The 26,518-nt window shown below is 42.9% G+C and overlaps 1 protein-coding gene across 1 annotated transcript in view; it reads left to right on the top strand.

Moving 5' to 3' along the window:
* Window positions 1–26,518, top strand: part of GRIN2B (glutamate ionotropic receptor NMDA type subunit 2B) — a 544,711-nt gene that overhangs the window by 342,755 nt on the left and 175,438 nt on the right. Inside the window, exon 8 of the mRNA XM_029206241.1 lies at window positions 21,694–22,292. Coding sequence (XP_029062074.1) covers window positions 21,694–22,292 — 599 coding nt within the window. The remainder of the gene's footprint in view (window positions 1–21,693; window positions 22,293–26,518) is intronic.

The raw sequence follows: 26,518 nt of genomic DNA, 5'->3' as shown, positions 1-26,518 counted from the left end.
ACTATGGTGTATAGTGAGATCAGCACTTTCTTACGCTTTGCTTACGAGAGTGTGAAATGATACAACGTTTTTGGAAAACAGTGTGTAAAAATGCATTAATGACTTTTAAAATTAGTATCCTTGACTGACTCTTCCCTAATTCTACTTCTAAAGAGACTGTCTTCATGACATCAGATATTCAGACAGAAGTACAAACAAACATATTCTTTTTTAAAAAAATTATTTCATTGAAGTATAGTTAATTTACACTGTGTTAATTTCTACTATACAGCAAAGTGACTCAGTTATACATATATATACATTTTTTTCATATTCTTTTCCATTATGGTTTATCACAGGATATTGAATATAGTTCCCTGTGTTATACAGTAGGACCTTGTTGTTTATCCATCCTATATATAGTAGTTTGCATCTGCTAATCCCAAACTCCCAATCCATCCCTCCCCCACACTCCCTCCCCCTTGGTAATCACAAGTGTGCTCTCTATGTTTGCAAGTCTGTTTCTGTTTTGTAGATAGGTTCATTTGTGTCATATTTTAGATTTCACATGTAAGTGATATCATATGATGTTCGTCTTTCTCTTTCTGACTTACTTCACTTAGTATGATAATTTCTAGGTCCATCCATGTTACTGCAAATGGCATTATTTTATTCTTTTTTATGGCTGAGTAGTATTCCATTTTGTGTGTGTGTGTGTGTGTGTGTGTGTGTGTGTGTGTGTGTGTGTATACACCACATCTTCTTTATCCATTCATCTGTCGATGGACACAAACAAATGTATTCTTTATAGTACTATTCACTAGGCACTTACTCTGTGTCCATCACCATACCAGGTGCTTCAGAGGCATTATCTCATTTACCCTGTGAGGTAGGTGCGTTACTGACCCATTTTATGGATGAGGAAACCATGGCGAGAGAGGCTAAGTAACTTGCCTACGATAACAGCCTGTTGGTGATATGGTCCTGTTCCCACCTAGACAGTCTTACCGCAGAGCTCCTGCACTTAACCCACATGGCGTAATGCAGTATAGTGCTTACCTAATATGTTATTTTTCTTTTTACCTTTTGCTCCCCGTGAAAGCTTAGGCCAGTAGCTCCTGTCTCTGTCCCCGGCCTCCAACCCAGCCTTTGGCATTTATTAGGCACTTGATGAGTATCTGCTGAAGGAATAGCCTAACTGAACCTTTATTGTCCTCAGAACCAAATCCCCACTCATGCTTGAACTGCTCCCACCACTAGAATCGGCTTCTCGTCCTGTTAGTACCTGGTCATAATCATCACCACCACCACCACTGCCACCATCGTCCTGCTTCTCCATCATGAAAATTTTCCTCATTCCTGATCATGTGTGATCCCTTCCCTTTCTAGGCCCCATAACATTTATTTTAATTCACCCTGTGATAATTACATTACACTTTGCATTATTGTCACTTGTACATTCCAGGTGTCAGAATTTTGGTCAGGGATAATTTCCCATAACTTATTGCATCCTCCTTAGTGCCTAGGACAGGGCCGTTCATGTCCTGTGTGCTCAGGAATGATTAAGTGCATATTATGTCTTTAGCAGTAAATAGAGAAGGCTAGACTATACGTAAAACACATCCCCCAACTAGAGCTCTTGATAAAAAGACTTAGCAAAGCACTGTAACATTGTGGCACCATTTTGAAAAATGATATTTACTATTACTTTGTGCGTTAGGCTCGGCAAGGTTAGTAACCCAGTGGGTGTCAACTCCTTCTTCGATGCCCCTGTACCCCAATGAAGGCCTGTAAATCATTAAATACCTGCTGTAGACTCAAGGATTCCACTATTCCCATTCTCATCACTCCATTTTCTATCTCAGGGATGAGCATTCTCTGATAAAGTTGGCTTGGAACCACATTGGTTTCAGAGTATTGGGCAAATGAGCTATAATTAGCCATCTGGATGTTCACCTTTCACCTCATTACACTTCACCTTTTTCACATTTTGATTAAAAACCCACTAGCAAAATTAACTAAATTGAACCCAAAGGGGTTCGGTCTTTATCTAATATGCGTAACTAGTTTTGTACCCATTTGTACCAGTCATCAGCTTGGGTTAAAAGAAGGGTCACATCTTTTATTTTTAAATCTACTGTTAAAACTCCCTCCTACCCGTATGATCAGGAAAAGCAAATTCACCCTCTGAAGCTCTCGCTAATATCCGTGCCAGATTGTTCAAGAACACGAGCAGTTTACTCAGGCTATAGATCAGCCTCATTCTAGACCTCAGAAGGAGAGAGAACTGGCTGGTCTGAGCAGCCTGCTTAGTAGACCCTGTTCTGGTTTGGTCTGGTTTGTTTATCTGGTTTGCCTTGGGCTCACAGTGCTTCAAGTTACATTCATTTGCTCATCCACTGTTCCCAAGACAGGGTCATTGTCCTGGGAGGTCTATATCTGAAGGACTTCCAGCTTCAGCCTTATGCTGTGTTGAAACTGCTTCGCCTCCGGGAGGCTCTAGTCCCTTATAAGTTGAGCTGGGTTCATATCATACATTCCCCATTACCTCATGGCGAGTTCCACCATTTTTCTTTCCTGTCAGTGGTCTCAGTCTGAACTATATCAGTCTACAGAAGAGTGTCTAGTAATTTTGAAGGAGTTTGGGGGTATCAATCTGTTTTCTCCCAACAGAATCCTTGACTCTGTATTACTTTCTCCACCTCTTCTCTAGAGATCAGTGTTGTCCATACCAAGAGGGATACTTTTGTTATGCCTGAAAGTCTTCTTTTATTTCTCCCCCCAGGAAAGGAGGTGTTTGTTTGCCTTGGGGAACTTCTTGGGAGGATGCAGACTTCTTTCCAGGTCCATCTGAACGAAGAAGCAGACCGTGGCTTCTTTTACTAAACAATGTTAAGTCCTGTCTCACCAGGGCCTGCCTCATGTGTATTTAACAGATATGTACTCTCTCTGTATAGATCTTTCTGTGTCGACTTCCTTCTTCCTTTTCTGCACATGTGCACACAATATTGTGCAGGTGTGTGCATGCACAAGCTCACAACTGAGAGCACACTAGCTATGTCAAATGATGTAAAAATTGAATTTGGGAAAAACAGGGAAAGTGTGGGTCTTTGAGTAGAGAAAAATGTGTCTCTTTCATAGAGCCTTGCAGTTTCTACGTGACTGGATGGGAGGGAACTTACCAAGCCTGTGTTTGTGAGTCACTGGGTGGGCACATGCTAACACCGGTCACTTCTGCAGTTCTGACCATCCTCTCTAACCCAGCACCCTGGCGGACTGCAGTTGTTCAAGAGTTCGTACTCTGCTAGCGTTTCAGTGTGAAATTCACCCACAACTATAATCAGTGACATCTCTGGACCCTCCCAGAGAATGGACCCTAAAGCGCTGCTTTCACCACTGAGGATGTGGGTATGAATAAAGGTTAAGACTCTGCTGAGAATACATTAGTTAGAGACCTGGGGGTGGCTTTGATGAGGAGGAACAGCGCTGGAAAGTGTGATTATTTTTTAGACTTGTGAAGATATTTAGAAATTAGTTGATCTGTGAAAGAAAAAAAGTCTGTTACAAGGCTGCTACATTGCCTGTGATAGAAATGTACTATGTCTTAAGTGATTCAGATATTTAGAATTTCAATTTATTATTTCTGCCTTATCTCTTCTTGCTTTTAGTTAGGTATTTACTCTGTGCAGACATGATTTAAATACTGCTTCTCTCTCAGTAAGAGTTATTTTGCATACTTTATGTGTGCACCTAGAGAGTTTTATATTCTAAAATTTTGGCTGGAGGACATTAGACAGATATTTCACTGTATACATGCTGGCTGACGAGTCATGAAAGAGAACCAAGGGAATTGGGTGGGGCTCGTGGCCTGAGCCATGGGCACGAATTGGAGTGAGAGGTGGGGAGTGTTAGTCTTCCTTTATGCTCAGAGCAAACCAGTCTGCAAATGAGCCAGAGGCTTACGGTAGTCTTCAGACGGGGGGCAGAACTCAGATTGGGGGAAGCTGAGAGGAAACCTGTGATCTTCGCACGGGAAGAAAGGGGTAGTTTTCCTTAAGATAATGAAGAGGAATTGTGTCTGGTAAAATAGGTAACCTGTTGGTAGAGAGCCACCAAAATGGCACCTGCCCAGCAGACCCAGTAGAAGCTCTTCCACCTGAGACCCGATGGTAGCAGGGAGCAATGGCTGAAAAATATGACTTTTATGATACAGTAGAATGAGTATCATCAGTGGGCTGGTGAATGTTGTTCTGATCGGACAGTGAGAAGCAAGAGAGAGGCAAGAGTATGTCTCTTGGGCTGGAAATCATAGTAGTCATTCAGTGGAGTGAATGACCGAAGTCACGGAAAGAATCAGTGGGACCTGCATCAAGACCTGAAGAGGTAGAATGTTCTCACACGTTCAGAAAAGGACAACTTGGGAGCTCAGCTGTTCTGGGTTGTATTGAATATCCAGTCAACCTTGAAAGCTGTTTAATCAATTATAACTGATGCTTAGGCAAGAAGGACAATAAAAATGATGACGACTATATCAACTTCACCCGCTTGTAAATATTTATGAAATAAAACTTTTCCTTGCCTATATTGTTGGTCATTGTACGTGCTAAATAACCTCACACTTACTGAACCTGAGAATTTACTCTGTGCCAGGCATTGTAGTAGCCACTTTCACAGGTATTACCTCATTCGATTCTCTTTTTTAATTTGAATTTTATTTTATTTATTTTTTTATACAGCAGGTTCTTGTTAATCATCTATTTTATACATATTAGTGTATACATGTCAATCCCAATCTCCCAATTCATCCCACTCCCCCACCCCCCCCCCATTTGATCCTCTTTACAACTCTATACATTAAGAATTAGCACTGTTATTTCCTAGAGGAAAATAACGGTCGGATAAGTTAAATTACAGTCTGAGATCACACAGACGAGAAGTATCCAGATTTGGATCTGGTTCCAAATCCAGTTCTTTTTCCATAGCCCTGGTATGCGTTTTCTCTTTTCGTACTTACTGCTTTGTTACCTTGGCTTCTTCCTTCTAAAACCATGTAAGTTTATAAAGAGCAAAATCTAAATTTTCGATTTTCACTTAGGGGTCATTATGAAGTGGTGGCTATGGGAAACCAGTTATCAAAATCACAAAGAAGGATGAGGCATCTGGGGTTGAAACCCAGAGAGTAAAAGTTTGTAGAAGTCTCTAGAGGTCAGGGCCCCTTATTCCTGTCAGACCGAATTCACCACAGAATATCTTTAGACTATTATTCTCAGGAATAAATAACACATATCTATCTTTCAGTGTGGTTAAAATAGAGGGAGTTTGCAGTTTGTACATTAGGGGTGTTGAGATGCTAATGCCAAGGGCTAAATTAATGTTTGACCCTTAATCTCAATGCCAGCAAATATCTCCATAACCTCCTCCCACTTAACCAAATTTCAGTGAAATCAATAAAATATTCTGGAAACTAGTCTTTTTGACAGCTACTCAGCCACTATCTCACAGAGGGTAATACCCTCAGAATGAGCCAAATTTGGTCAAAGTCAATGAACGTTAAGTTCTTTTGAAGTGATCATGGACAGACAGGTCACTGTGAAATGCCCGATAATTCAGAAGAAACAGAACACGAACTTTCTCTCCTCCTATATTTATAAGGATATAGGAAATGATGTGAACAGAGTGCACACTAGCTTTATGTGCAATGAGTAAAAGTCGAAGACTGGCATGAATTTGGCTTCCAGGGCGTATTGATGAAGTTCTTGAGCTTGCAGGACAAGACGGGAGAAGTTTCATTTCTTGTAATGGTGGAGAACGGGATGTATTAAAATTTTAGAAACCAAGAGCCATGTTCAGAGTAGCAGAAATTAAAAAAAAAAAAAATAGAACTCCAGGTAAAATAAATAGCTTACTTTCTGAACTGTTAGGTCCTGACCTGGTATTGCAGGACCAGCCTCCCTCAATGCCTCATAGAGGTTTGTGTGGGTCCCAGTGGCCTCGCAGCACGTGGGGCAGCTGTCTTGTTGCTGTGAGTTATGTGGTTCTGCTCATCTTTCATTGTACGTGGATAATCTGCGTGTAATAATCTGAGTTACCTGACATCATCGGCTGGCTTGCTTTTTTTCTTTTGGGAGCATATTTGCAAGCAACTCACGGTTAACCCTTTCAATGCCTGTGAAAGGTCTGTGGTTTTGTTAACACCAAACATATCAAAGAAGGAAGCTTAACCGAGTCTGACTCCAGAAGTCACTCACTGAGCAACATGGCGACTCTCTACTAGTACATATTTAATTTAAAAAAAAAACACAATTAGGTATTCAAGGAATTTTACTGTGACCAGATCAGGAGGATCTTTGCCTTTATGGGAAGGAGATGAGAGGGGAATCTGGGAGTTATTCTCCCTTGCGGTAGGAAGAGATTAAGAAGCTGAGAGACGGTTCCCAGTGTTGCTTTCCAAGTTCAGGCCAAGTGTTCTAAGAGAAGTTATGTGTCTGGGGGGTGGTAGTGGTGGGGATGGAAAAGGCCACATGTAAGCAGCAAGATTAAGATGGTTTGAGCTCATGCAAGGAAAATGGGCCCACATCCTAGGAGACTAGAGAAGAATTTAGTTTATCTATCAAGCCCAAAATTTGAATTTTAAAGACAGTAAAATTGTAAAGGATACCAGATACACATCTCTAGTAAGTCCCTTCTTTTACGGTCAAGGACCTTAATAAAAAACAATGGAATGCTGAGACTTGGAATGGGGATATTTTCGTGAATACGTCTGAGAAAGTTGAATTCCCAGATTACCCTGTAGCCTGTAAACTGGCAGAGTTTTTTTTTTTACTTGCTAAAGAAGAACCTCTCTCTTGCTTTTCCGGATGAACGTGGAGAAGTACAAGCATGATTCACTTTTAAAAATGCAATTGGACTTCAGATTTAAAATGTCTGTTCTTTGAAAGATGTTGCTATAGAATAAAAAGATGCAAAAAAAAAAAAAAAAGAAGTTGAGTGAGATGAGCTTACTCTTTGTCACCAAAGATTTGAATATTAAGAACTTACTTATAACCAAGCGACTGATTCCATAGAGGTCCTTGGTAGGAGGTCTTTTGGGGACTCTGTCTAGATAGTTTAGATAATCTTTGCATCATTGTGGAACTCAGGAATATAAATACAAGGAGATATTTTCTTATGAGCCAAGACAGCTTTCCTTTTTGTGTGAAACATAACTTGCAAACTGAACTGATTAGTTCTAGTAACGTTGTTAATAGGTTGTTTCATATGTAACCAACATGAGCCTCAACATACAGACAAGGACGTTGTGTCTCATTCCATTTACACCTGGAGGAAGCACCCCCCTCAGTTCAGGTGTGTCCTTTTTTTTTTTTTTTTTTTTTTTGCAAAAGGTGAGAAACTGTGTTACTGTGTGAATTCTCAAGGATGCCGTTGCTACTCTGTATTCACTTAATTTCATGGAGCCAAGAATAAAAGCAGATCTTGAAATATACCCTTGCTTTATTAGTAGGCAAATAAAATTTAAAAGAACATTATGTTAATTTAAGAGACATGGAGGGGGCTTTGAGAATTGATAGCGCTTGGGTAGTTGTCTGTGCATTTTTAAATGAATGGGGCATAGAGACTAATAAAGTGAACGGAAGAAAATTTGGTGTCAGGCTACTTTGGTGAGTTGCTTGGATTTAATTTTGCCATCGCAGGTTATCTTTATGCAAGGAGCACTGAGGTAATTGATTGATCTCCCGAATGATGCACACAATTATCGAAAACTATTGGAGGATCAGACGAAAAAGGCTGGAGTAAAGAAAAAAAATACATGGAGAGAAAGGAAAGACTAGAAAGTATCACTCCCCTAGCTTTTCTGAAGGAACACTGAAAAGAAATCTTAACAAAATCAATTTGCAATCATTTGAAGAGAAGAGGGTTTTTTAACTGGGTAGCTTGACTTCATAAAGGACAAGTCCTGTCATACTAATCTAATCTTCTGAGATGAAAATGAAAGACGGGGTAGATCAAGGAGAAAGATTTATATATAATTCATTTAGACGGTGGAATGCTGTGGATATGATGCTGTATGGTATTTCTATCAGCCCTTACATCGCTGCCCGAGATAGTGGACATCAGAGGCTGGTTGTCCACCTGAGGACAAATCTAAGGCTGAGTTCAAGGCCAGTGTTACTTATATTTCTGTCCATAGTCTGGTATTTGGATTAAAATGCATGGGCGTTTAATTTGCTCACCGCACAGAGCTGGTGGGAGAACCGGCAAAGAAAGAGATAAGTAAAAAGAAGCTTAAAAAAATATAGCTGTCCAGCCACACTGCACCTCTATTCTCACCATTCTTATGACACATATTTGAAACCTCATGTTATCATTTAACTTAAGAAAGCCATCAGTTATTCTGTGTATTTTGACCTATCTTCCAGTCGGCTCACTCTGAGGATGAGTTATACTTTGTCTCTACTTCCCACAGCACCTGCATTTAATAAATCCTTGATCGATTAGCAAACAGCTAATAAGATCATAAAGAACCGGTTGTATGAGGTCCAATAAAAGAATACCGTAGGGTGATAACATGGACCAAATCCATCACTAGTTAGCAGTGCAACTGTGCTAGTAGGTGGATGCATAGGGGTGAAGCTTAAGAACTCATGAAAATAGTCTCTGTACTATACTAGGCGGGGGTTAGACTTTTACTAGATAACTGTGATCATTCTGTGGTTCACAATTAAAACAGGAGGTGTAGATGGTTCAGGTGGGAGCCACAGCGCTGATTCATGGAAGCTTGAGGATGTGTGGGGCGTGGTTAAGTCCACTCTGAAGTCAGACCCAGCTAGATTCTCAGACCAGCAGTGACCTTGGGTGAGTTACTTAACTTCTCTAAAGCTCACTTTCTCTATTGATGAAACAGAGAGAGTAATAGGGCTTTACTTCATAGGGGTATGAGAATTAATTGACATAATGCATGTATAACCGAGTACAGTGTAAACTCAATAAATATTGTAATACGAAACATAATAAAGGGGGTTGTTTAGGCTAAGGAAGAAAATGCTGAGAGTAAGCGTAATTATAATCTTTACACACAAAACAAATCACAGACCATCGTCTAAGTTGACATCACCTTAATTTAGTTCAATAAAAATTTTGAAGGCCTTTCGCCGAGGAAAATGTGAGAGCCAAAGGGCTCCATCTGCAGCATGATGGAATTGAGATAGTCATAGGGGAGATTTTCTGAAAGTCAGGATTGCTGGACTCACTGGCCTGCATATCTGAGGAAAATCGTGGAATATTCTTTGAAGGCTTGGAAAATAAACGAGTTCCACCTCACAGTCTCCTAAACTGGTTTAACCGTGGTCCTATTCTGAGCTGGACTAGTGTCTTCTCGAGCCACTCTGGTTAATGCGTCTTCTTTGAGATCCCAGGCTGGTATTATTTAATAGAGAGTTTTAAGCTGTGCTTGTACAGGGTTAACGTATTGGCACCTTTCAAGCAGTACCAAATTAGCATCAAAATGTCATTGCTGAGCCATCAGGATCCGCCATTTTGTTTTTGTTAGCATGGATCCGAATTCACAGCCAGCTGACGTGAGCCTGAGAGGTGAGTGGCTTTACTGCCAGGTCTAAAGATAATGAGACCATGTAAGAATCATACTTGTCTGGGGTGATTCCTCTATAGGCAGAGGCCCCACTGTGAAGAATCTAGATGAGAGATTAAATGTGCCGCCATCTGATTGTGACAGCGGCTCTGTACTCCAGAGACTCTGATGAGGGTGTGTAAAAGGCTAAGCTCGAGACTTCCTTGTTTGAAATGCCAATTGGCATTTTCTTTTAAAGAGCTCTTTTTCTGCTCACGTGCTTCCATCAGAGGAAACGTATTTAGGTGAAATGTATGAACTATAGAAATGTAGGAGACCATTGAATGTGGTTTAAAAACAAGAAATACACAAACTTCAAAATAAGGATGTATAAATGGGCTATTCCTTTACTTGTCCAGCTCTTATTTTCAGGAAAGATCTTGCCAACTGTGATACCTCCCTCGAGTGATGGCAGCTGCTCATCCCTGCTTGGCCAATCTTCCAGGGTCAAGTTGAGATACTGACAGCATTTCAGCGACCCAAGGCCCCAGAAGGGAGAATGGAAACGTTGGTTGGGCTGAAGGTGTAGGCCAGTTAGGACATTCCAATGGGGTCTTTATCTGTGGAACTAGGACTGTGGGCAAAGAGAGTCAAAGAAGGAAGAAACCTCAGCCCGGGCTGCAGAGCCCATTACAGCAGTGACAAGATGGCCAGGGATATTGGCAGGGTTGCTACTTCTCCTCGGGGCAGGGGTTAGGCTGGGCCAGAGACAGTGTGATGCTGGACTGTGTTGGAAGCTGAATCCACAGCATTCTGTACCTTCTTGGCCAAGTATTCCTTCCGTGTACAGAGAGAGTAATAGGTGTTTTCTAGGAACGTGGACAGGATCGTGTGGCTCTCCCTGTGTCAGGTTAGGCACTGGGTGTCGGTTCCAGCCGATGGCATCGCGTACTCAACGAGGCTTCATATACACACGCCTCCCAGAGCTTGAGGGAAAGAAAATGAAGGGTGAGTGGGTAGGAACTCTGAACTCTTAAACAGCCCTTTTTAGTGCTTTTACCCAGCAGGCACAAATGAGGAATAGCAAGAGTGAGAGTTGAATAATTCCGAAAAAGGAGAGCAATTTTCAGTATAAAGAGAACAGAGAAAATCTCAAATAAACTTAGATGTAACCAATCAAACACTGGACACCATTTTTACCCTTTTGCGGGCCAGGCATACTGGGATCTGCGCAATGAGTCTAGGGAGAGGCTGAGGGCTGGTAGGACCGGACTTAACCTTGTACACTGCCTGCCGCAGGTAGCAAGCTCCAAGAAACCTATTTTAGGCCAAATAACCCACTCGGTGTGACTCAGACTGGTGTGGGAATGCAGGGGTTTGGTACAATAGAGGACAAAGCCACATAAACTTCTCACTGTTAAGGGTAGGAAGGGGTGTCCAACCTCTGTTGGCACCTGCAGATAGAGGCAGCAGGGTCCAGCATCAAGGGTGTCCGGGACTGTGCAGAATAGTTGCAACTTCTGAGTAGGGCTCCTCATCCAATAGAGACTGGGATAAAGGTCAGGACACGTGGAAGGACTTCGGTTGGTCACATGGTTTGTCTGTGAAGGAGGAAGGCTTCTTCTGGGCGGGCACGTCTGCACCCAGCAGGCTCACCACATCAGGTGCTCCAAATACTGGGCTTAGAGCAGCCCAGTCAGCTTTAGACAATGATGTTGGTGAGGACGGGACAGGGCTAATCCTGGTTTAAAGGTTGGCAGGCATGCCTGGTGGCTAAAATTCTAAGTCCTACCATCGAGTGAGGCTGAGCCAGGCAGGTGCTGACAAGCTGTTGAAGATGTATATATATTTTTAATCTGCCTGTATGCAATTTTATTTTCACTTCTGGAGCCCTTCAAAATGCGATGCCTCTTTTAGACGGAGGACCGAATTGCTTTGGGACAAGTGAATAAATTCGAAGCCGCGTTAATTGTGAACAGCCGTCCTTGGCTTTATGTGAGGAAGTAGCAATTGGTTTCTCAATCCAGGGACCTGGGGAAACAGATCACTGATGTTTGTTGAGAAAAACTTTCTCAGGAAACTTCTTTCCGCCGCTGGAGGCTACGGCTTGTTAACCTGTGCCAAACGACCATGTTTGGTTCAAACTCTATAATAAATTCAGCAGTGCTTCATCTTTCTATATAGAGCAGGGATAGGAGGACAAAGGACCTTTTGTTTTCCAGGGATCTCTTGCAGAGACCCGTGTGTATGAACATAATCACTGTATTTAGAACCACTGCTTTGTTATTCTTAGCCACAAAAAAGGTACCAGCACTCTTAGCTTCATCAAATACAAAATGCCTTTTCTACCCTCCCCCTCTCTTGGGCATCTCCCCCATTCTCTGCTCCCATTGGTATATGCATGTGATGCTCTGAGCAAATACATATACAGAGATGGGAATGTTTATGTATTTGAAAGAAATGTCAACGTCTTCCCTCTGATAAATGCTGCTGGTGTGTCAAGTACCGTCACTGGCCTTGTTCACGTCACCTTGTTCTTCAATAATGATCACAGTTCTTCTGTAAACTCTACCCTCTCAGCTTAAGTTAAATGGAAAGATTTTGATAGTATTGGATTTTGGATTTAGTATTTCATACCTCATAAAAAAAATTTTTGTTTTCCCTTGGCTGTATGGTTTAGTTTTATGATGCCCTTCTTTCTATCTGCGAAATGCTCAGATCTATATTTGTGTTGAACACGCTTGATTTTGTAAACTTGTCTAAATAAATTTAGTCTGATGTTGATAATCCTAATTAATACTGTTAGTTTAATATTTACACTATTTTTTCTCTATCTATTTCATTTTTTCCCAACTTTTCCTATTCCCCTACCTTCTTCGCTTGCGTTTACTTAAAAGTACGTTGATTCAGTCACAGAATGTGGTTGTTGCTGAACTTGTCAGCTTGCTGCTCTTTTATAGAAAAGGACCTCTTAATAAAAATACAAGTCGGTCCATCTGAGAGTTGTTTTGATGTGCATAATGGCACAGGCCATAGTGAGGGATTTTAATTTCAGATGAAATGTAAGAGCCTTTTTAAGATTTTGGCATCTTGATACCTTCCAGAGGAGGACAAGCACATTCCGGAAGTTCTCTTGGTATTCTCCAGGCCTTTTGCTCCCCGACTTAATTCTTTAATTCTCTTGGGTATCTTAGCAAGAGGGATAGGCCTTTTTATTCTTCTCTTCTTATTGCCCTGTCTGTTGCTTGTAAGCTTTCTTCTTGCTGTAAAATCATCTCTGAGACCTAGAATAGGAAGAACCTTGTAGACGTTCTCAAAGTGAATACTTTCAGTTTGTTTCTCAGCTGTGGCTTAAATTCAGCGACTGAAGCACATCCAAGAGGGAGACTCAGGGAAGAAGACGGAACAAAAGTCAAGGAGAAAGTGAAATTATCTTCTGAAAGAACAAATAAGAAAAAGACTGCTGGCTTCTGGGGGAGTTGTTTAGTTATCCAGAGTGTTCTCCTTTGTGTGCCGTGGTTTACAAAGAATGAATCTGGCAGGAAAGATCATGATTCTTCACCGGTGAGCTTCCTTTGTGTGTTTCAGTCATGATATTTCTGGTGAATGGCGAGGCTGGAGAACATCGGGTGCTTCTTTCCTTCTTGCAGGGCATTGCTCACTAAACTGACACTATCCAAACCCACCCTAAGTAGCTACCGCCAGCCTTAGTCACCTGAAAACATAAATGATGGTTGGAATCAGAATTTATAGTCACCAAAGAGGGGGTCTCTTGGAGTTAGGTCGGGGAGAGAAAATCCCCTCCTCGTGTTGGGAGAGGAAAGACATTTTGTCCCCGTGTTCTGCTTCTGCTTTGTGCTCAGCATGGAAGAAGTAAGGAAGAAATACCCAGGACGAAACCAGCCAGGGTGAACCTGGCCTCTTAATCCATGATTTCTACACTCGCCTTCTGAATCTGATAGTACTGGAGAAAGTTTTCAGCAAAAGCCTAGTGATTCAGGACTTTTATCAAACACAGATCCTCCTTAAGAACTGAATTTAGAAGGAAAACAGCAGGACTTTTTTGCTCATATACTAGGAGGAAGGACTCGGAGAAAAATCAGATTTATTTACTCTGAAATTACTTTAATGTCCTCACAGGCTCATAATCCCTATGATGTTATAAATTACCAAGATTTGAGTAGTGTGGGAGACTTTAAAATACTAGAAAAATATATTGTCAATTCGATAGCCAACAAAAATAAACTAGATTTGAGAATTATCTGGTTGAAACATCAGTTGCCACATTTTTTAGTTGAGGTGTAATTGGCATGTAATGTTATATTAATTTCGAGGGTACAATATAACGATTCCATATTTGTAAATACTGTGAAATGATCACAGTAAGTCTGTTACCATTCGTCACCATACATATTACAAAACTTTCTTCTTTTCTTGTGATGAGAACTTTTAAGATTTACTCTCTTAGCAATTTTCACATATGCAATACAGTATTATTAAATGTAGTCATCAGGTTGTACATTGCATCCCAATGAGGTATTTATTTTATAACTGGAAGTTTGTACCTTTGACCCCCTTCACCCATTTCACTCACCCCATCATGCCCCACCTCTGGCAACCACCGTTCTGTTCTCTGTGCCTATGAGCTTGGCTTTTTTGTTTGTTTTGTTTTGTCTGGATTTGATTTGATTCATTTGTTTTGTTTTGTTTTTTAGAGTCCACATACAAGTGAAATCATATGGTATTTGTCTTTCTCTGCCTGATTTATTTCACTTAGCATAGTGCCCTCAAGGTCCATCCACGTTGTCACAAATGGCAAGATTCCATTTTTTTTTATGGCTGAGTAATACAGAAGCAAAAATAAACAAGTGGTACTCCATCAAACTAAAAAGCTCTGCACAGCAAAAGAAATCATCAGCAAAATGAAAAGGCAGTCTACTGAAGGGGAGAAATATTTGTAAATCATATATCTGATAATCATATATCATATCTATAAAGAACTCATAAAACTCAATAGCAAAAATAGAAACAATCATTAAAAAATCGTCAGAGGACTTGGGTAGATATTTTCCCAAAGAAGACATGCAGATGGCCAACGGGCACGTGAAAAGATGCTTGGTATCACAAATCATCAGGGAATGCAAATCAAAACCACAGTGAGATATGACCTCACACCTATTAGAATGGATTATAAAAAAGATAAAAAATGACAAGCGTTGGAGAGGACGTGGAGAAAAGGGAACCCTCGTGCACTGTTGATGGGAACATAAACTGGTTCAGCCACTATGGAAAACAGTATGGCAGTTCCTCAAAAAATTAAAAATAGAACTACCATATGATTCAGCAATTCTACTTCTGGGTATTTATCTGAAGAAAACGAAAATACTAACTAGAAAAGATACATGAACCCTCCCATGTTCATTGCAGTATTATTTACAGTAGCCAAGATGTGAAACCAACCTAAGTGCCCACTGATGGATGAATGGATAAAGAAATTGTGAACACACACAGAAACATACACAATGGAAAATTACCACATTTTAAAATTCAACAAATATTTACTGGGAGTCCAGTTTGGGCCAGGCCCCATTCTAGGTGTTGGGTTATGGCAATGAGCAAATACGTCGATCCTTGCCTTCACGGTGTTTACACTCTAGTTGGCACGAGGCATACGTTCATAATAAATACATCACGTCATCTGTTCGATGGTGATAAATGCTATGGCAAAAAGCAAAAGTGGAGCAGGATAAGGGGGCTCAGGCCTCCCTGCGACAGGAGAGGGCGGCTGTCGCATCGCATTGCAGGGTCAGGTTTGGGCTTTGTTGAGAAGGTGAGGTTTTAGCAAAGACTTGAACCTGGTGTGTGTGTTAGCCCTGTGAGTGAGTACCTGGGTAGCTGGAGGAAGTGTTTCAGGCAGAGGAAATAGCTTGAAATAAAGGTCTGGAGCGGGAATGAGTATCTTTAAGAGCGGTCAGTGTGCTTGGAGGAGAGAGAGGGTGAGAGTCAGAGGATGTGGGATCTGAGGGGCAGTGGGGTCCGAATCAAGGGTGTCGGCTTTTTCCTTTTAGGGAGTTGGGAAGCTATTGAGGGTTTGGGGCAGAAGGTAACATCTTATGATTTAAGCTTTGAAAGGATCATCCTGCTTCTTTGTTGAGCATGAGACTGGGGCAGGGGCAGGGGGTCCAGTTAGCAGGCCCTTTCAGTGATGGGTGAAGGATGAGGGTGGCTCAAACAAAGTGGGTAAAAAAAGGTTGTGTTCTAGACACCTTTCGAAGGTCAGGTGGTCACGGTGTCCTGACTGATTGGATGTAGGATTCCAGAGAAAGAGAGCAGCTGGCAGTGGAAGGATAGAGTTGCCTTTAACTGAAATGGGAAAGGCCGAGTTCAGTTTTGGAGGTGTTGGAGATGTTTCAAAGATATCCACGCAGAGCTGTCAGGTAGGCAGTTTGATGTACAGGTTGGAAGTTTTGGAGACAGAAGTGTGAGAGTGATCAACATGGAAAAGGGATTTAAAGCAGGAGACTGAGTGAGATTTCCGAGGAGGTGAATGTCGATAGAAACGAAATGAACACCAAGGATTGACCCTGGGGCACCCCAGCTTCGAAAGGCCGGAAGGAAGAGGAGGAACCAGCAAAGAAGATGGAGGAACAGCAACCAGTATGGTAGGAGGAGGATCAAGAGAATGTGAAGCCCTGGAAACCAAGGGAAGAAAGCGTATCTTGGAGCAAGTGATCACCCAAGTCAAAGGCTGCAGACGGATGTGGAGTTGGCAATAGCAAGGTCACCGCTGCCTTTCACAAGAGGATGTTGAGAGGAGTGGTGGGGTCAAAAGTCTGGCTGAAGTTAGTGCGAGAGAGAAGTGGGGAAGAGGAGTTGGAAGAAGTAAGCATAGATGATGCTGTCGTGGAATTTGCTGCAGAGGGGAGTGAAGAAGTGACTGGTACACTTCCTGCCTCTCTGGCTGGCTCCAAGGTGGATTGATTCCCCTCACATTTTGTAAAAGCACACAACTCTTCAGGCATTACCTTATTTCCGTGAAGTGGCTATGTGCCATCAGCGTAGAAGTTTGGAACTGGTTGAGATCATCAAGGTCATTTCAGTTCATCTCCCACCGGACAATGGAATCTTCTTTGTAATATTAATACAACCAACATTTAAATTTTTTTCATGTGCCACCTAGGGATCCAGAGATGAATAAGGCACAGTTCCTGCTCTTGAGAAACATACCTTTTTTAATGGGATGAGGCAGGCATATATGCTTCCCAAGAGAAAAGGGAACCTTCTTCATACACTCCAGGTAGGAGTGTAAATTGGTGTAGCCACTATGGAAAACAGTATGGAGGTTCCTCAAAAAACTAAAAATAGAACTGCCATATGACCCAGCAATCCCACTCCTGGGTATATATCTGAAAAAAAAAATCACTAAAAAGATACACGCACCCCAATGTTCATAGCAGCATTATTTACAGTTGCCAAGATATGGAAGCAACCTAAGTGTCCAACAGCAGATGAGTGGATTCACAAGATGTGGTACATATATACAATGCAATACTACTCAGCCATAAAAAAATGAAGTTTTGTCATTTGCAGCAACATAGATGGACTTACATTAAGTGAAATAAGTCAGAAAAAGACAAATACTGTATGATATCACTTACATATGGAATGTAAAAAATACAACAAACTAGTGAATATAACAAAGAAGCCGACTCACAGATAGAGAGAACAAACTAGTGGTTACTAGTGGGAAAAGGAACGGGGGAGGGGCAGTATGGGGGAGCAGATTAAGAGGTACAAACTATTAGGTATAAAATAAGCTACAAGGATATATTTTACAACATCCTGGGGAATATAGCCAATATTCTATAATAACTATAAACGGAGTATAACCTTTAAAAGTTGTGAATGACTGTATTGTACATGTGTAACACATAATTTTGTACATCAACTATACTTCAATAAAAACTTTAAAAATATATAAATATTATGATAGAGGCATGTATAAAATATTGCAAAAGCACAGGGGAGACAGAACTAACTTGACCTGGGGAAGTTAGGAAAGATGATATGCATAAAAAAGCTGACATTTGAACTAGGTCTGAAAGATGAGCATGACATTTTTCAGATGGAGTGCTGAGGAGAATCCCTTTATCAGGTAATAATCCAGCTCCTTTTTGAATGTTTATAACTACAGAGAGCTCCCTACCTTATGAGGCCCATTTCATTTTGAATAGCTGTAATTGTTGCAGAGGTACTTTCTACATTGAGCCAAGCAGTGCCTTTTACTATTTCTGCTCATTGGTCCCGGTTTTCTCCTCTGGAGCTAATGGGCAGAGACTTATCTTTCTACCACATAAGTCATTTCTATATTTGCAAATAGTCATCTCTTTTCCATGTTGAAAAAAGGGAAATGGATAAAGTCTCCAGTTGCGTTCCCTGAGAAGCTGATCTGAGACTAAGTTGGTGGACAGGGGGTTTAGGAGGGAATGCTTTTGAGATCAACACCATAAAAGGAAGGGAAGATTGGGCAGGAGTGGGCAGAGAGAGAAATACAGGTGAGACGCAGTATTAATGGAAGCTTGTGGGAAGTTCTGAAGATAGACTCATCCTTCAGAGTTGCCTAGAAATAGGGCAAGAGGACCAGGTCTTTAGACGCCATGACCACCAGTCATTCAATGCATTCTACCCCAGGAAGGGGACGTGACTTTGGACCAGGTGGTTCTCTTCAGCTGACACAGTCCCCAGAGTGGGATGGCAGCTGAAACCAATTGCTAGGGGCACCAGCTGGGGTAGTTAATCCCTTATGTCTGAAGTGGATCTGTAAGGGATCTCAGTGATGCAGAAGAAGAATCTCATGTACTGCTAATTCTTTAGGCAGCTATTTTCTGAGACAGTTAATAGAATGAAAAAAAGTACCTGTTTTTGTTTCTTCTTATTAGCAAATAAACACCCTGAACATCAACGTGATGAGGTTCACCATAACAGTTCCAGACTGATGGGGCCTGATGTACAATCGTGTCTTCCCTGTGCTAACTGCACCTATCAATCATGATAGCCTTTTGCCTAGGACTGCTTTAAGGGGCTCTCAAGGCAAGTTGAAGAAGTACATTCACGCAATAAATTTGACTGGGAATCTTCCCAAGGAGGACAAGACTGCTCCAAGGAGCCCTGCACATAACATTTTGTAATGACATTAGGAGAATAAAAATGTAAGTGTGGAAGCATAGTGAGCTGAATTATATCCCTGTCCTTCATCCTAGAAGATGCTACTTCTTGTGGTGATCACAGTGCATGCTGGGAGCCTGCAAAGATGGATGCTTGGCCACCAGTCCTTTCCACTCCATGCACACGTGAAGATTGCTCTTTGATCCGTGGCTGTGACCATAATTTGCAAAGTCTGTCACTGCTTACAACTTTTAGTTAGCCCAAAGCTTTGTTGAAAAAGAGCTGTCCCATTCCCAATTACTATACACCAGACTGATGGGTCAACTAAATTAATAATGCTGGACCACTCATTATACTGGGAAACATTTGCCCAAGCTATAACTTTGTCTCTTGATTCCTGTTTGGTTTCATTAACCTCCTCTTGGTGCCACAGATAAAATGGCCGTGTAAGGCATCCTTATTTAATGAAGGATTGGCAAGATAAAGTGGTTGAACTGGGCATTGACGGGAGCAGAGGAGTCAGAAGAAGGATGGTTGTGGAGGAAGGGAGAAGTAGGTTAGATGGAGATGTGGTGAGGGTTAGATGGAGCCATATTAATTTTTCTCTTTTCTTACTTTCACCATATATTGGCTTTCTTCACACAGTAGCTGGCGGTTTCTTTAGGAGCTCATTTATAATTGTGAGCGAGTTTTAAGAGAAGACCAAGAGAGGAGAGGGTCAGGTTGGTATGTAGTAGATTGGTTTTCTTTTAAAGTCAGTCTCATTAGCATGGGCTCATTTACTAAGGACCGTCCTGCCCCCTCCAAGGGTTTTCTTTCAAGGCTGTCTCTAGGTGTGTATTTGAACCAGCTGTGGTTTCACTGTAGATGGAGCTTTGTGGGTATTCAGGAACCTCCTCATGATATGTTCATTTATCATAGAATGGGTGGACTTACGTTGTTTACAGTGGGGATCCCTCTCATCCTGAGCCTGTGCATTTTAAGGTACATTTAAAAGCTTCTGTCACTTTGTTATGTCCACTGGGCTGGTGAAAACTCAGGTGATAATACGTCTCATTTGAGAATTCCCCAAGTTCCCTAACTTAGCTGGAACTAACAAGGAGAACAAATGGCTGTCCCTTTAAAGTGATAACCATTCTGGGTGAGTTGTTCTGTCGCAGGGCCTTCCTTTCCTGTAGTTGTGGTTCGCTGTGGGCCCCTGACAAGTCTTGTCATAATTAAGCTTTGTTGTCCTGGATTCCCACTCTATCCTACGACCTAAGGACAAGGTCAGCTTCCCCTGAAGAGCAGTACATAGTGGCACTGAAGTAGAAGACCAGGAGCAGGGACTGGCCACATACGAAGTCACTGTTCTATCCTGAATTAATTTCCATTCCCTCCCCACCCATTCTTGCTGCCCCACCCTCTCTACTTCTCTGAATTCCACTGTCCTACCAGGCACCTCCTTGACTGTATATTGAAGCCAGGGGAGGGAGCCATTATAAGCACCATTTTACCCTTAGCGGAAAGAGTTGCCCCCAGACGACTAGGCAGCTACTGTTTCATTCTGGATCGCTTGCGGGGAATGTGACGAGTTCAAGCCACGTGAAGCACACACAGCTCTGGCAGAGCCTCGAGGGGCTGGCGGCTTTCGTTGCCCAATCAGGGTCTTTGGACACCAGCTGGATCGTTCCCAGCCTGCATTTTTTTTTTTTCAATAGTGGGTGCCCCAAAAATACTCCGCAGTTTCTCAGCTGTACAACAATGTGTTCCTGAACTAAGAAATCACTGCATCATTTTTCTTTAAAAGCCTGATCTCTTGTAACCGTACTTTGAAGCTCTAGTTTGGGGGATAAAAAAGAACTGCCCCTTTGAATTAAAGACACAATTTTGTTAGCTTGGATTGTTATAAAATGGAGATGAACCATCAGATAGGCGATAGGGGCCACTGACCAAGAAAAGAGATGTCATTACCCAGGAGGAAGTCAGGGGAAAATGGACTGAAAGAGAAGGACAAGGCTGAGAGGGTCTTCACTGTGTGGCTTCAGATTCTTCTAGCTGTAAGATCGAGACAAAATGCAGGGCTTGACATCTCCAAACAGCAGGTTAAATACAGCTTAAAATGGGACACATTTAAAATGGCTTCTCCCTCAAGAGGTGGGAGAAAACATAAGATGTTTAGAATTGACGGAGGGTTGTGTGCAATACACAGGTCAGACGGAGACCCATGGCATTATATAGGTAAGAGAAAGAACAATCCTTTCTATGTTGTTCTCATATAAAGCTTAATCATATATGACCTTAAAGACAAGTCATTGTAACTTGCAGCTGACACGCACTACTTGTGCATTACTCCACCTACATACCTCATTGTCAGAGTAGAAGACAGAGAGAAAATTCCATGTGTATTTCACCTAACAGTTATGTCTTTATAGAAAATCTTGTATTACAGCGTGCTTCCCTGCTAGCCATACCTGAGTACCACCCACCTGCTGGGCGACTAGAGGTAGATTTAAGGGCAGATTGATGGCATTTTGGATTATTCACTCCGATTGAATAATACATATCCCCAATTGATGAATCCAAAAGCCTCAAAAAATGGAAAGTGTGTGTCTGTGTTCATATAACTCCTTTGACAGCAAAACCTGACCTGAACTGACATGACGCCGTTTACAGTCTTTATCCCACTTTATGTGACTCTTCACATGTTTTGCTCTAGAAATACTAGCATATTTGATTTTAGGAAGCTGCCTGAGGCTCTGCAGTAGCCCCAAGGATTTCAGACAAGAAGAGTATAGACCCATGTCGATCTTCTCAAGAGGAAGGTTTTAGGAAGGAAAGTATTACAACTGTTTGCAATTTAAACATATCCAGTTTTAGAGGCATTATGTGGAAAAAGTAAATAATGAACACAAACCTTTGTATCCAGATGGTCCAAACTCTCCCTCACCATCTTCGTTTTGGTTTTTCTCTCTCTCTCTCTTTCTTTGTGTTCACGACTTTAGGATGAGTCCTCAATGTTCTTCCAGTTCGGCCCATCGATTGAACAACAGGCTTCCGTGATGCTCAATATCATGGAGGAGTATGACTGGTACATCTTCTCTATCGTCACCACCTACTTCCCTGGCTACCAGGACTTTGTAAACAAGATTCGCAGCACCATCGAGAATAGCTTCGTGGGCTGGGAGTTAGAGGAAGTCCTCCTGCTGGACATGTCCCTGGATGATGGAGATTCTAAGATCCAGAACCAGCTCAAGAAACTTCAAAGCCCCATCATTCTTCTTTATTGTACTAAGGAAGAAGCCACCTACATCTTCGAAGTGGCTAACTCAGTAGGGCTGACTGGCTATGGCTACACGTGGATTGTGCCTAGTCTGGTGGCAGGGGACACAGACACAGTGCCCTCGGAGTTCCCCACCGGGCTTATCTCTGTGTCCTATGATGAATGGGACTATGGCCTCCCTGCCAGAGTGAGGGATGGAATCGCCATCATCACCACCGCTGCTTCCGACATGCTGTCCGAACACAGCTTCATCCCCGAGCCCAAGAGCAGCTGTTACAACACCCACGAGAAGAGAATCTACCAGTCCAATATGCTGAACAGGTGAGTGTGGGAGGTCAGAGGAGAGCTTCCAAGACTGGGTTGGATGTTCAGAAACTGTGGGAGGGGCAGTTCAAGATGTCTGAGGTTGAAGACTGGTCGTTGGGGTGGCGATCGTTCGTGACGGTGGGAGATCCAGATCCAGAGCTCGCTGCGCTGTGTGCTTGTTCTAAGAAATGCAAAACGTCTCCCTCTTCTTGACCACCTCCCGTGTGCCGGGTCTCACTCCGAGCGTTTCGTGTGTTCGACCTCATTTAACCCTCAAGGCAACAACTCTCATTAGGCAGTTTTTAAAAATTGTTTCATTTTATAATACAAGAGAATAGGCTTGTCCGAAGTCACGCTGAAAGTAAGAGGTGCAGTTTGGAGTTGAACCCAGGTCTCTCTGATCGCTACACGCCTGATCACTATGAAAGATGAGACAGGCATAGAAATGAGGGAAGACCAGCCCCCTTACCTTTGGGACACTGCTGTACCGAGAGGGAATGGGGAATAGGGTACATGAGGAGGATTCGTGCCTTGGTTTTTAATCTGCCTTTGCTTCGCCTTTCTCTGCCTTTGAGATTAAGTGCTGGTGTACAGCAGCTTTGATGGCGGCTGTCAGTCTGGCTTATTGAACGAGAAGAAGGTATGGGTGGAATCCTCCTCCCCCGACCTCACCTCAGAATCCAGCTACGATGGCAGCACATCCTCTTAGGGGCCATCGTGTGACCAAGTGGGGTAGAAAATTCTACACTGTGCTTTTGTGGTTTTGTTATTTGTATAAAACGGCTACGTGTGTACACTGTAAAAATTCAAACAATATAGAAGAGCTCAAAAAAAAAAAAAAAAAAAAGTAAAAACGACCTTAAATCTGACTAGCCAAAACGGTCATTATTGAAATACTTAATGACCGTCTTTCTAGCTATCTCCCGGTGCATGTATACCTGTGTGGAGATAAATCTACAGTTTTACATAAATGGAAATATAACCAGACGTGCTGTTCAATAACCTGCCTTCCTTTCACTCAACAGTGTATTTTGGGTATCCATTTCACCTTTATTATGAGCTATATCAGACATATAGAAAGATATTCAGAAAAACTTAACCCATACTCAGGTACCCACCACCCAGCTTAAGAAATAAAATATTAGAAAGTGTACTGCAGGGAGGTTGAAATACATTCAGAGGAGGTTGAATGTGTACTGACTTACACTTATTTAGCTTCTGGAAGGGACTTGGACTCTGTAGCCTCTTGTCTAAGCTCCTAATTCAGAGTTGACACTAAAAGTCGTTTTTCTGTGGCTGCATCTGTGATCCAATCCTGCTATTCCCCCACCTTGAACTCTCTGCTTTCTCTGCCATCCCTAGTTATCCCTACATGTTGGTACAGACCGTCTTGGCGTTCTTCTTGCCTCCCTGGCAATTCTGTCTCAGGCTCCCCAGCATGCTTCTTCCTTTTGCTTCTTCCTTTACCTATCTCTTAAATATTGGTGCTTCTCCGGGGTCTGTCCTCTACCCTCTTTTCTTTTTTCTTTCTGTTTTTTGGCTGCGCAGTGCGGCTTGCAGGATCTTAGTTCCCCGACCAGGGATAGAACCCGTGCCCTCGGCAGTGAAAGCTCAGAGCCCTAACCACTGGACCACCAGGGAAGTCCCTAGACTCTCTTCTTTTCTCCTCCATTGCCAAGAATACAATCGATGTCTGTAAGTTCCCCCAAACGGACATCGCTGGCTGAAACCTCTCCCTCGAGCCCCACGTCTGTCTATGTATGACCACATCTGTTCCTTTGGATGCCATGGGCCATAGAACATACCATATCCAAGGCTGCACAGCTGTCTCCTCTCCCATCAACCCTCCCACCCTCTTCTAGCCAAATTGGCACCACTTATAAAGGGTACAGTCTCCTAAAGTAAAAATGCCCAAGGTGTCCTTGATGCCATAGCCCTGACACCGCATAGCCAGTCATGGCCTTGTCTGTGGACTCGCCCTGGAGAGCTTTCACTTATTTTCATCCCCGTGCCATCGCCCAGTCCACCTCTTTCTACTCGCATTGCTGCAGGGCCTCTTAAATCTCTTCTGGCTTCCAGTTCTGCTTCTTTTCAATCTCCTTTGCAGCCGGAGTGATCTAAAATGAAAATGTGATTTCATCACTTTCTTGCTTAATACCTTTCAGCGGCTTTTCATTGCTTCTATAATAAAGTCCCATCTCCTTAATGTGGTTTATAGAGTCTTCCACAGCATGAGCCTTCCTAGCTTTCCAAAACCGTCTCCCGCCCCTCGTCGCCTCAACACCGCCTTCCTGCCACGCTGAACTTCCCGTGTTCTCTCTCCCTTCCAGCTCCTACTGCTGCCTTGAATGTGCTCCCCAGGCGCCCCTGCCCAGCCATACACAGATGCACGTGCCCCTTCCCCTGCCTCCTTCTCTGCATCCCTCAGGATTCAGTCTTGGCATCCCTTCCCCTGAAAACTGAGCCCTGGACTAATATCACTTGGTTACACGCCTGCCCCGCCTCCCGTGCCTTTCCAATAAAGACGATCGTCGTTCTGTGCTTGATTATCTCTCTTCCCTGTAAGTTCTCTGAAAGCAGGGACCCTTCTGTCTTCCTCATTCTTGTGGCACCAGGGAAGACACCTGGAGCAAACGCATGACGTCCTCTGAGTTGCTGAGCTGCCCGGTGCCTCCCTGCTCTATGGGAGCATCTCTGTTCTGCTCCTCTTTGCAAGACAAGGGGCACCTCCTTTAAAAACTTACTACATATTCGGTTCTGTACATTCATGTTTTCTCCCTAGTTCAGTTTATTTTCCCAAATATTTGTTCATTGAAACCAAGATGAGCGAACAGAAAACATCTGCCGAGCAACACAAGGAAATCAAGTGGGTATTACATTAGGGTCCATACATATGGGTCAGGAATGCCTGCTTTTACCTTAGAACTTCCTCTGGGTAAGCAGCTATCTGAAGATAGTATCTCCCATTTGGCTTACTTCACATTAGACTGTAACTGTTATCTCGGAAGCCAGGGCTCTAACCACTGTATCTTTGGAAGCACCATTGGTTGTAACCTTTGTCGCCATCTCTTGTGGCCCCTCAGGAGGGTGGCTCTCCGCAGTCCTCTGTACCCCGTGCTTAGAGCTTATTGTCAAGAGAACCGCAAGCGCCCACCCCTCCATCTTCTCAAGTGCAGCAGGTCCTAAAAGGAGCAAGGATGGTGCAGCAGATTATTCATACGTTCCTCCAGTCCCAGGGCAGAGCAGAGGGAGAGTCCACCTTCCCTCAGTTTCCCAAGTACACTGTGTAAAGGTCTCACCAGACTTATCAGAGCGTTTCTCCACCAAGCTATTTCCTCTATGAACCTTCTCATCTGCCCCGGTTCCCCGAATCTTCCAGGCTTCTCCATCTGACTGCCTGCTGGGCATCTCCTCTGGGCTATCTCCCCTTGTCCATGGACCTGCATCCCTCACTCTTCTCCATTGTCTTTTCCTTCCCCTCCTCCCAAATGCAGCTTCCCGTGGTTCTAGAATCCAATTCCTAGCCTCTCTTAGCATTTTAATACGTTTTTCTATCAGGACCAGGAAGGATTGGGGTTGATGAACAGGGACTCAAAGGAGGACAGCATTCAGCTCATCAGTGGGACTCAATTAGCCATCCTCAGTCAGCGGTCCTCCTCCTTCCCCCGGTCGGAATTCAGCCCCTCCTTCAGAGCTCTGGTCTCACTAGGGTCACTCTTTTAAATAACAGACCAAGCAGCCACAGCGGGAAATCTTGCAAATAAAATTGTTGCAAATGCTTAACTGTTGCCTTTGGCCTGATGCTCACCTCCCAGCATCATTAGCAGCAGCATCCCCAGGAAGGCTCCTCAGGACGTACCTGGGGGTGACCCAGCCAGGGATGGCGCCGGAAATACAGAGTCGGGAAACGTCTTCTGGTCTCACTTTCTGAAAACCCAGTAGCATTCACAGGCCCTGTCGTCCGTCCCCAGAAGCATTGCAAGGGGAGGGAAATCCCTCATTCATACCTGACCAGACTGTGGCTTTCTTTCCACGCGAGGGAAGTTCCTAAGTCTAGATTTCGGGATCACAGACAGGAGATTCTATGATATCCCTGAGTCCTAAAGAGAGACACATATTTGAAGTGATTTACTTGTTAGTTATGGAAGGAAAAAAAACATCCTCAGAGAGGATCCTTAAAATGAACTATTTCGTTCACTGTCCAGTGAATGCAATTTGTCACGTATCAATCCAGATTCCTT

The sequence above is a fragment of the Monodon monoceros genome, unplaced genomic scaffold (assembly GCF_005190385.1).
Source record: "Monodon monoceros isolate NGI ecotype Baffin Bay Population unplaced genomic scaffold, NGI_Narwhal_1 Super_Scaffold_6, whole genome shotgun sequence".
NCBI classification, from domain to species: domain Eukaryota; kingdom Metazoa; phylum Chordata; class Mammalia; order Artiodactyla; family Monodontidae; genus Monodon; species Monodon monoceros.
Note: the sequence above shows the minus strand (reverse complement) of the source record. Positions and strands in the feature narration are given on the sequence as shown.